The following is a 12,182-nucleotide window of genomic DNA, read 5'->3' as shown; positions in this document are numbered from 1 at the left end:
GCTGTCCATTCCTTACATTGGATTCTTGCTTTTTTTTTCACTGTCCCATTTCCTATCCCTTGCAAATTTAAGGGGTTGACAGGAAAAAAGCTTTATGGATTAGCTCGTAATCATCTGCCATTATTGATACCAGTTTAGCAGTTGGTCCCCACCATGCGTTCTTAATACTGAAGGTCATAAGTTTTAAATTCTTCTAAGAGCATAGCCTCTCTAAGAGCTTCATGCATGATTTCACCACCTACTGCTTGTAACAACTTGTCCAATTTACTTTGCTTCACTCTTTTGAATTCAAACATGTTTCTTTAAATTGTAGATCCTTTGCCTAAAGGGATTAATTTATATATAACTAATATAGGTCTCTTTGCAATGTTGTAATCATGTGAAGATGAAACATAACTTGTGTCTTGCTTTCTCTGTGCTTTGCCCATTAACTTACCCTGCACAGGCAATGTCTAGTCCTGTTTAGCCCGATTCATTTGCGTTGCTCTTTTCACCAATGACATGAAGAATGTGTCCATATTCTTGGTTGGGCCTCTGCAAATGTGGACATTTCCTTGCTGGTTTTTAAATTAAAACTGAAATTCTCCTAATCAAGACCTGCATTGGTGTCTGACATCTCCTGTTTCAATGACATCATTTTAAGCTGATACTCATGTTCTCTGTCTTCTCTTTCTCTTTGCAATTCTAATTTTCTTGTTTTTTTTTCATTTCTTTTGAATCTCTTCTTTTTTGTCTTTGCCTTTCTTTTGGAATGCCATCTCCAGTTTTTCATTCTCTCTTCATGCTTAAGCATCTGTATCAGAAACTGAATATCACCTAATTCTGGTATTAAATTCCTTGTTTATGTTGTGAGTCAGGGCTCCCTTGGCTAACCAAACTACTTGGTCTTTCTTCTGTTCCCTCATATCTTAATTATCCAGTACTTCATTGAACTTTGACTTCCACTTCTGTCAGGCAGTCTATCCTCCAGCTTATACACCTAGTCAATCAATCTGACCTTTGAACTTTTCCTCATGGACCACTCTGCCACCTGCAAGATATCCTTTGCCAGTGTCATGTATTAAATATCAGTCAGCACCTTTTTTTTCTAGCCTTCAGCTGTTTTGTTTATGAATACTACAACCTAACCCTCAGTGCCATTGTTTCAAATCAATCCTGTACAAGCCACCAAATATTTTTGAGCCTTGCTGGAGTAATCTATTAGACTTCAAGCTCTGCTATTCCCACTATCATCACAGAAGCCAAAGATGTTAAAAAGTATACAGCTTTCTCCAATTTTCCTGTCTTCAGATCCATGTTGACAGAAACATTGACTAGGTTTCTGTTGTTAACAAGATTGACTTTGCTAAAAATAAATAAATTCTAATTCCAAATAAACAATTATGAACTGTCAGCATATAACTGTATGAGGTAAAACTCTAACCTGTTTATAAACTTTGCCTCTACACACAGAGACAATGTAGTGATTGGAACAATGTGGATCTCGTTGACTAGGCTTGTTAACCTCTGCCAATCAGGGAGCCCTGGCCAGCCAGTATAAACAGGGGATTTTAGAATCTCTGCACTTCAGGGACTGACTCCAAGCTGATTGGCCAAATCCAGTGTACTGTGCACATGTAAATGAAGGGTGACTTGGTGATGGGCTACTGACCTCCATGTGGCTATTTCAGATAGGGAAAAGATAACAAGCGTGTTAAGAGTGGAGGGAAAGTTAGTTCTGTGGTCCCTGTCTACTGGGTTTATTGAGGTGATTCCTGTGCTGATCAGCATGTTGCTTCTCAATCTGCCTTCTCCAGATACTTTCATCTGTTTCTAAGGCACAGAGTGACTGATTCTCATTTATTGATAAGTCAAAGACCATTATTGTTAGTCAGAGTTTCCTGTAACTATAAGGGGGAAATAAAGCGGCTGTCTTCAGGTTTGGGATGCTTTTCAGTGCAGACCAGAAACAACAACTGCTTTTGAGGTCTGTTGATTTCTGCCAAAACATACACAGCCTCATGTTGTGTTCAGCTGCCTGGGAGCCAATCACAAAGTTCTTGGCAGGCAGAAGACGTCTTTCATCAATGACTGGCCACTAGACCACAGACCAATCAGCTAATTGTTGCCAATCAAAGCTCTATTTGTACATACCCCTCAGACCAGCTCATCTACAAACCAGACTTCCAATACTGCTTGGAGCAAGTAGCTGTGCAAACAGTACTTACAATGCCTGTCAGGCTACTTGCTTTTGAAAAGTGCAGAAATCTTTCAACAATCATTTCTTATTTCATCCACAATCAAAAATAGAGGAGAAATAAAAAGATAAGGCTCTTACAGAGCACCAAACCCACTCTTTAGTATCTACCTCTTATAGATATGTGAAGTGAAAGGATTAGTGAAGACAAATGTAGGCCCCTTATAGTCAGAAACAAGGGAAGTTATAATAAGGACCAAAGAGATATCCTGTGCCTGCTCCTATTTTCTAAGTTTCTTACAATGTAAATGCTGGTAGAAGTTCTTTGCATTCCCTTTTATGTTAATTGCCAATCTATTCTCATATTCTGTCTCAGTCAGTCGAGTTACTCTCTTCACCACAACTTACAAACTTATTCTATTTGACCTGGTTCTTGCTGAAAGAACTCACCATCATACACAATACACTCTTTTTGTTGTTTCAGTATATACCATGTTGTCAAAGCAAGCACAAGGGCCTTTTGCCCTTTGGAATGTATGTTGTTGGATTATATCTCACTTATTTGTGAAACATCTCCTCTATAACAACTAGCCATTGTTCCTTGTCAGTTTTCAATGTCAGACTTTATTTCCTGAAAAAAAAACCAAAAGAACTGCAGATGCTGTCAATTAGGAACAAAAACAAAGTTGCTGGAAAAGCTCAGCAAGTCTGGCAGAATCTGTGAACGACAAAACAGAGTTAACATTTCGGGTCCGGTGATCCTTCCTCGGAACTCCCCTTCTGAGGAAACATCACCAGACCTGAAACAGTAACTCTGTTTTCTCTTTCACAGATGCTGCCAGACCTGCTGAGCTTTGTTTTTGTTCCATGTTTCCTGTAACTCTGGCTAGATTCGTTTTCTTCCTATATAGTCAGATATAGCTATTCTATGTACCATCTTGTATAGTTGGTAGGGGGAATTGAAACTGTTTTTTGCTGAAAGGAAATGGACTGGTTGGTTGAAAATTTTAGTGGTTAGCCTTTTTGTGCCTGTTCTGGCTAGTAGTATACCAGTTGCAGTTGGGAGGTAGTCACTTTAATATGCCTAGGGCTTTCGGCGTTATGCCATGAGGTACTATGCACTCAGAAATCAGGGTCCTAGCGTCTGCTTTAACATCCCACTCCAAGTTCAGTTCAGTAGAGAGTGTACAAATGTATAAAGCCCATTTAACCTGTAGCTTCAATATCTATTAAAGATTTTTGTGGAGTCATTCAGTGCAAAAGAGGCCCTCTGTCCCTTTGACTGTGTATCATCGAAACACCCTCTTACCTACACTAGTATCACTAACCCACACCAGGACCGCTGCCTTGAACGTTATGACACTGCAAAAGTAATTTTTAAAATTTGGGAGGCTTCCTACCTCAATTACCCTTCCAGACATTCTTGTACCCACTACCAGCTCTGTAAAAAAAAAAGGTTTACTTAAAATATTTTGCAAACCTCCTGCCTTTCACTTTAAAAGTGTTTCACAAAGCCAGAAATTGCTGGAGATATTCAGCAGTCTCGCAGCATCTGTAGAGAGAAAGCACAGTTAAAATTTCGAGCCAAATGACACTTCTTCAGAACCCATTCTTCCTATTGTGTGGTGATCAAAACTATATGCAATCCTCCAGTTGTAGCCTGACCAAAGTTCTCTACAGCTCCAACATAACCTCCCTGCTGTTATAATCTACGTCTCAACTAATAAAGGCAAGTGTCCCGCATGCCTTCTTAACTACCCTATTAACCCGTTCAACCATCTTTAGGGATCTGTGAACAAGCACCCCACGATCCCTCTGTTCCTCTAAACATCCTCAAGCCCTGTCTCGTGTTGAATATTGTTTTGTTGCTTCTTCCAAAGTGCATCAATCACATTTTACATGGTTATGTTCCATCTGCAACTGATCTGGCAAACCCGTCATTGATGTCTTGAAACCTAGAACTTTACTCCTCATTGGCAGCCTCACAGCCAATCTTTGTTTCATCCATAAATTTACTTATCATTCTCCAGACATTCTCATCTATATAATTTATGAATATTGCAAACAACAAGGGACCCAGCACTGATCCCTGTGGAATGCCACAGGACACTGTCTGTAGTCACATAAGTAGCCTACTACTAGCACCTGCTGTCTCCTGCCACTTTTGGATCCAACTTACCAAATTACCCTGGATACCAGAAGCTTTTAACTTTCTTTATCAGTTTGCCATGTGGGCCTTTGTGAAAGGCCTTGCTTAAAGTGAGATAAACTACATCATTTGCCTGATTCGCATCTACACACTTGATCACCCTGGAAAATTCCAATCAAATTTGTTAGGCATGGCCTCCCTCTGACAAAGCCATGCTGACTCTCCCTGATTAAACCTTGCCTCTCTAAATAGACATTAATTTTTCTCCTTCACTATTTTCTCTAAATGTCCCCCAACTACGGATGTTATACTTAGTGGTCTGTAGTTCCCTGGTCTATTTCTACCACTCTCTTGTAAATTGGAACCACATTAGCTGTTGCCAAGTCCTCTGGCACATCCCTTGAGGCTAGAGGCAATTTAAAGATTTGGGTTAGAGCTTCTGGTGCTTCCTCTTTTGTCTCCCACAGCAGCCTGGCATACAGCTCATCTGGACCTGTAGACTGAACTGTAAAGTCTTCTTACATTACTACTCCAAAAACTGTTAGTACAGAATTTGTCAGTGGTTTAATTATTTTCAGATTTCTGGTTGAAAGTTTAACAAACTGTTACAAGACAAGTATACTTACCCTAAATTGTTCTATAATTCTTTCTAGCAGAGAAACTATATTTTGCTTCTGATCTTAGGTCTCCAGGGTGCCCTAAATTTTAATCTCAGTTTTCTAAATTAAAATCAATCCCTACTCTGAACCAAAAGCAAACTGATGGCCTTAAATGTTTATACTTCATGTCATAAACCATTATAGTACAAACAAGCCTCCATTAACTCTCCAGAGATTCCCCCTCTCTCACAAATACTGAATTAAGTCACGGTTCTGGAAGGGCTTTCTGACCTTTTCCTTCTTTAACACATGCACTACTTTTGAAATGGAAATGCTACTGTTGTAATTGATATTATTATATATTTTATATATAAATAAATCACACACCTGTCCCCACAATCCAGTCCCACCCATTGTGGTTAACCTCACCTACTTCCAGTCTGATGTGTACTCGTAAACTGACTTAGTCTCGGAGCCAACTGAAATTCCTAAACCAATCCCAGAAATATCCCTCAAGTTCATATGTCACAAATGACACTCCCCCGGAAAGAGCCTTCAGTGAGTACCAAATGTGATTCATAATTGTTTAAATGTAGAATACTGTGGAGATGTGTGTCAGTTTCTATTTATGGGGTATTCCTGGGAACCCCAAACCATATTCATTTCAGGGACAGTTCTGTTCCTTCTGACTGGTCCAAACTGAAGTTATGGGTGTACAAGATGAGTGTGGAGAAATCCCAGTTGATTTCCAGGTTTTACTGGTTTTCACTTGAGTGACAGCATTCCCTCAGATTTTCACTTGACCTACTAAGGATAGAGTGTTTTTTTCAGGAAAACTGGACTGTTCTCCAAAAAAACATGCAATATGAAGGTGAGTTGGACAATATTTATTCGAGATCTTGCTTGAGCAAACAGGGAAGGGCAGGACTTGAATATTAAATGGTATTCCTTAGTAATTCGCCACATCATATGATATGATAGAAAAGGCTCCCAGTAATTGGGTCTTAGTGTGTTAAATCAGGTTTGTTATACTGTTGTGTTTTAGTTGCTCCCATACCTCGTGATGGATATTATGAGGGATTATCCTGGTGTTCCAGGACTCTTTGTGTCAGCCGCATACAGTGGGACTTTGAGGTACTGTACATCTGAATCTATTCAATAATCCTTAATGTTAATGCCCTTGTTCTTTCTAATTGATCTTTCTCTAATGCTGTTTCCTCCAGTGTTGAAGTCCTGCTTCTTTTTCATTGATTTTTTTTTTAGTACGGTTTCCTCTAGCATCAATGCATTGGCTGCTGTCACAGTGGAAGACGTCATCAAACCTTTCACCGGTTTTTCAGAGCGGAAACTTGCTTGGGTCACAAAGGGACTCAGTAAGTTGGATTTCACGATTAAGAATGTTCAAATATATGTAAAAATCACTTCCAAGTGGGAAATAGAATTGATACGAGTTGATCCTGTTCTCAGGTGAGAAATGAACACCAAGCTGTGCTGGTAGCTCTGCATTTACGCATCCAATTCATTCTTCCCTGGGACCTCAAAACTGTGGAATTGTTTTTGTCTCTCAGACTTACCCTCCACTTGTAAGCTGTATTTTCTGAAAATCAATGCAATCTTGCAATTGTTCCTGCTTGTTATAACTCATCAGCGCTTGACAGTTTTGACGGTGGTCTGCACAATGTACTATCAGTTTTCAGAATCTATTTGAGCCATCTTCATCATCACACTGCTCTTATTTGCAAGTGATATGAGCTCCTGTTTAATTGAAGATGACCAACTGGGAAACTCAACACTGACTCAAAGAGACCTTTCATTGTTATTCACAATGGACCATTCATGAATTAATGCAAGTTGCCAAGTGTAGGACAGTTATCATGAAAGGCTGTTATAGAATGAAGATCATCAATTTGTCGAAGAGAATTAATTACTGTATTTGACCATGGATATGCTGCATTTAGCAGGGATAATCTTTTCTATACTAGCTACTCATTTGTTTCATAGGCTTCGCATTTGGAGTCATCTGCATTACAATGGCTGCATTGTCCTCTGTGATGGGTGGTGTACTGCAGGTAGGATTCATCTATGTTTTTAGATGTAACTCAAATTCACCTCTGCTGAATTTTAGCCTTCATCAGCATGGCTGACTCTTGCACATACAACATTCTCTCATTTGAAGTAACCACTTTCAGGAGCTCGCAGCTTAGCTGAGAAATCATGATCTACACTCCAACAATGCACGTTAATCACTCGCCTCAACTTTTCCTACTGTACCAACGTGGGGTTTCCATTTCTTGTGCCAGTGTTCAGTGGTCAGATTTTCAGAGATGGCCAGTTAAGGACTGCAGACCTATGCTACCAGAAGCTTAATTGAGAAACCTGACAAGATCCAGAGATAGTAAATTGTTAATTCCATTAGTCTGAGCTGCATATCGAACTCAATTTAGTTGTAAGAGATTTGGTCTGACACTGTTGCCAGGTTTGTATATTCCAATTACACTTTTTACCCCAAAACATTTGTGCAAGTAGGAATTCCTCCCCGGATGGAGACCATACTGTGTTCCAGCTCCTGAATAAATGCTGGGTCAACATTTATACCCATCCCTTATTTCCCTTCAAGTGAGGCCTTGCTAAGATTTTTTTTAAATTTATGGATGGGATGTGAGCATCATTGGCTGGGCCAGCATTTATTGCACATCCTTATTTGCCCTTACAGTGGTGGTGAGCTGTCTTCCTGAACCGCTGCAAGCCATATGCTTAGAAATTTCATAACAGAAGACAACCTGAACCTTTCTACCCGTGAGCCGAAGTTTGCAAACATATTGTGCTACTTCTTTGTACCTGTGTTTACTTGCAATCTTATTGGCAGGATATTTCCTGTGGACCTCTGAACCTTGCTGTCAGGCTCAAATGGGTATCAGAAGGCCACTCATTGTGGGAGATAATTATTCATTATGATTTTCCTTGATTTGGCCATTTACTGGCCGCAGAGTTGAGGTTGCCATCTATTGATGAGTGCTCCTCAAGGGTCAGGGGCTGACAGGAAGCTATTAAAAGCAGTAGCAGAACAACTTGGCGGATAAGTGAGATGGGGAGGACACTTCAAAAAGGTGGCATCCTCTCTGTAAATATTTCATGTTTAAATTATGCAATGGCCTCTACAGCCAGGCCACCATTATTGTGGGATACCTGCTGTTGCATTTCAAGCAGACTGGGAGGCCTCTAAGCCTGCCTGGAGAGCCGGCCCCTGGTCTGCTGCTTGGAGGTTGTTTCCAAGCAGCTGAACTGGCCCTCACCATATGCAGTGACCTAGAGGCTGACTGGAAGGTGACACTGGCACAGAATGGAGCTGGGGAATTGGCACGCTTGGCGCAACATGAAACTGTGTGCCCACCTCCTGCCCTCAGAGGCTGCTGAAAATCCTGCCTATTCCATCTGCCTCTTAGTTTGTGCTGAGTTCAGTCCCAATTTTACAGCATTACATTGAAATGCATGTCTGTTACAAAACATGTTCTGTTTCAGAGCTTTCAGTAAATTAGTATTCTGGACTTTTAGCGACAGTTCCTTAAGGAGGAAGAATTTAATAGAGAACAGGAAATGTCATTAAAATATTACAATTCCAGAGCTGCAGCAGTACTTCAGAGCATACAGTTTACCTGAGGATCAAAAGTGACTAGTTATTCTGGTGACAAAAGATTAAAACCTATTTTAAACTGAGAATCAGATGAATGTAACATAAACCTAGTGATTTTCACTGGTGTCGATCGATGATTTGTCTTTTTTAAACTGCTTCACAATTCTCTGTGACAAATATCATTCAGATATATCAGCCTTCCACTTTCTCCTCTGTTTTCCAGGCTGCCCTCACTATTTTTGGGATTCTTGGTGGCCCAATGCTCGGGTTGTTCCTGCTAGGCATGATATTCCGTTGGGCTAATTCAATTGTAAGTACCTGATAGACATCAGGGATTCATGAAGGGGTTATACAAGTACTTTGGAACTAAAATGAATAATTCGGGAGGAAATAGGGAAACGAAGGACAGTTAATGGGACTCCCAAGAGATCCAGGTACATTGAGAAGTAAAAGTGACAAAATGTATGAAAAATCAGGAAAGTGAGAGAATACAATGGCGAAATGCCAGACTTCTACTGTACAGTGTCCTGGTTCAACTGCACCGGGAGAATTGTGAATAGTTCTGAGCACCAGACCTTTGGAGGGATATATTAGCCTCAGGGGACTGGAACTTTGATATTCCAGAAATGATTCCAGGGGCTAAATTATACAAAATACTGTTGTATTCTATGGAATTAGTAAATTAAAGAGTGATTTGATTGAAGTTTCTATGATGAAATGTAGACAGATAGGGAAGAGGGAAGGAAACTATTTCTGCTGGTTGGACAGTCAGGACAAGGGACATGGTGTAAAAGTTAGAACCATTTTGACCTTTCTGGAGTGAAATTAGAAAACATAAAATGATGTAACGTGTGATAATTTGGATTTCTCTTCTACAAATTGTAATTGATGTTGGATCAGGTATAAATTTTAAAGATGAGATTGACTGATAAAGTTTTATCTAAGCGTTATGGGACAAAGGTATTTGTATGAAATTTGGTTTCTGATTAGTCATGATCTCAATGAATGGCAGTGGAACAGGCTTGAGGGACTAAATGGTTTACTTCTGTTTCTGTGTTCATATGTACCCATGGTAACATGATGCCTGGTTTTAGGTGTATTTGTCTGTAGAATGCCACTACCACTCGTCTTTCCTGGACTGGTTCTGAGGGCCAGAGATAATGGGAACTGCAGATGCTGGAGAATCCAAGACAACAAAATGTGAGGCTGGATGAACACAGCAGGCCAAGCAGCATCTCAGGAGCACAAAAGCTGACGTTTTGGGCCTAGACCCTTCATCAGAGAGGGGGATGGGGAGAGGGAACTGGAATAAATAGGGAGAGAGGGGGAGGCGGACCGAAGATGGAGAGAAAAGAAGATAGGTGGAGAGAGTATAGGTGGGGAGGTAGGGAGGGGATAGGTCAGTCCAGGGAAGACGGACAGGTCAAGGAGGTGGGATGAGGTTAGTAGGTAGATGGGGGTGCGGCTTGGGGTGGGAGGAAGGGATGGGTGAGAGGAAGAACAGGTCAGGGAGGCGGAGACAGGTTGGACTGGCGGGCAGCCTAATGGTATCAATGTGGACTTCACCAGTTTCAAAATCTCCCCTTCCCCTACTGCATCCCTAAACCAGCCCAGTTCGTCCCCTCCCCCCACTGCACCACACAACCAGCCCAGCTCCTCCACTCCACCCACTGCATCCCAAAACCAGTCCAACCTGTCTCCGCCTCCCTGACCTGTTCTTCCTCTCACCCATCCCTTCCTCCCACCCCAAGCCGCACCTCCATCTCCTACCTACTAACCTCATCCCACCTCCTTGACCTGTCCGTCTTCCCTGGACTGACCTATCCCTTCCCTACCTCCCCACCTATACTCTCTCCACCTATCTTCTTTTCTCTCCATCTTCGGTCCGCCTCCCCCTCTCTCCCTATTTATTCCAGAACCCTCACCCCATCCCCCTCTCTGATGAAGGGTCTAGGCCCGTAACGTCAGCTTTTGTGCTCCTGAGATGCTGCTTGGCCTGCTGTGGTTCTGAGGGCCAGTTCAGTTTACGGTGATAGAGGTGCAACTGTTATTAAATTTGAACAGGAAGAGGCTGTTATCTGAAACAAAGTGTACTTTTTTTTGGACGATATCAGTCAGGTTCAAGTTACATTAGACAACCAGTAGTTTAGCAATACAGCAGTTGAGTACTGCTGAAAAAGATATGTCAGCCTATCGCCCAAATGACTGATGTGGTATATGAATTTCAGCTCTGTTGTGATGCTACATATATAGCTGCACATCCCAAAGATGGTGGATGGCATCAAAGAGCAACAAGCAAGCTACTGACTGTAACCAAGTAGCCCATGCTTCCAAAACTCAATGTAGTATCCAACATTAGGTATGATTCTGCAACTGGACAACATTTGTTACATAATCCTGATTGTAGAAAGAATTATGCTGCCAGTTGATTTGGGTTCCTCTCTCAGACTGCAAATTGAGGCATGTACTGAAAGGTACACTTATCACCGTGTGGCACGGTGGCTCAGTGGTTTGCACTGCTGCCTCACAGCACCAGGGACCCGGGTTCGAGTCCAGCCTCAGACGACTGTCTGTGCAGAGTTTGCACATCCTCCCCGTGTCTGCGTGGGTTTCCTCCGGGTGCTCCGTTTTCCTCCCACAGTCCAAAGATGTGCAGACTAGGTGGATTGGCCATGCTGAATTGCCTGTAGTGTTCAGGGGTGTGTGGGTTACAGGGGGATAGGTCTGGGTGGGATGCTTCAAGGGGTGGTGTGGACTTGTTGGGCTGAAGGACCTGTTTCCACACTCTAGGGAATCTAATCTAATCTCAATACTGAGAATCTGCTCATTTCAGACAGAAAGAATGCAAGAGGTGACAGTCATTTCCTGGTTCATACCTCAAGGCAATACCTTGCCCAGTCAGAGTCAACTTTCCTTGTTTAAAACACAAAGCCTGACAGTTAATCCTTCGCTGTCATTATGTCATGCACTGTCCATGGCAGCACCTCTATCAATCAGAATTCACTTGCTAACCAATAAGCATTCTCCTGTCATACGGTATAAATATTGGTTTCCCTTTTGACTTCAGTCTTCTTGTGACATGACCTGATTTAGCAAGAGAAGCTTTGTCAAAATGTGTCTTCTCAGCAAGACCCAAGGTTACATGAACATTGTGACTAAGAGTATAAGAAACCTATGAATCTTCATTTCCTAAGGTTTAAGATTTTCTGCCTTACTGTTACCCAAACCTGAATGACATCATCACAGTGGCCAGAACTTTACACAGCCTCTAGCATTAGCCGTTTCAGAACTATTATATTGTACAATAGATTTAACTTACACTTTTGGACCTTATTACTGATTAGCATCATTTGAATTTGTCTGAAGGCACTCAAACAGGCATAGATAGGCTTAGCACTCCAGTAATGAAGTGATCAAATGCCGTTTTTTGTGGAGTTGTAAGTGGGTCTTCATTAATTCAATGTTGAATTAGATAACCCCAAAAACAGGCATGTGAATCACAATGTGAAATTACCCCCCATCAAAGAGAAAGCAGACAGCATGCCAACTTTGTGCTATTTGCTTATTGCAATAGTTGTTCCAGGTTGCCAGGAGTAACAGGAATGAACACAAAGGCAGGGTGCCCAA

General features: G+C 41.5%; 1 protein-coding gene across 2 annotated transcripts in view; it reads left to right on the top strand.

Annotated features, from left to right (window-relative positions):
• LOC125462696 (sodium-coupled monocarboxylate transporter 1-like) overlaps positions 1-12,182 on the top strand; it is an 84,178-nt gene that overhangs the window by 38,299 nt on the left and 33,697 nt on the right. For both annotated transcript variants that reach the window (XM_059653227.1, XM_059653228.1), the window contains 4 exons: positions 5,970-6,058; positions 6,188-6,297; positions 6,926-6,993; positions 8,779-8,865. In XM_059653227.1, coding sequence (XP_059509210.1) covers positions 5,970-6,058; positions 6,188-6,297; positions 6,926-6,993; positions 8,779-8,865 — 354 coding nt within the window. The remainder of the gene's footprint in view (positions 1-5,969; positions 6,059-6,187; positions 6,298-6,925; positions 6,994-8,778; positions 8,866-12,182) is intronic.

This window comes from Stegostoma tigrinum, chromosome 21 (genome assembly GCF_030684315.1).
Source record: "Stegostoma tigrinum isolate sSteTig4 chromosome 21, sSteTig4.hap1, whole genome shotgun sequence".
Lineage (NCBI taxonomy): Eukaryota > Metazoa > Chordata > Chondrichthyes > Orectolobiformes > Stegostomatidae > Stegostoma > Stegostoma tigrinum.
The sequence above is the reverse complement of the archived record's forward strand: the minus strand, read 5'-3'. Positions and strand labels throughout refer to the sequence as shown.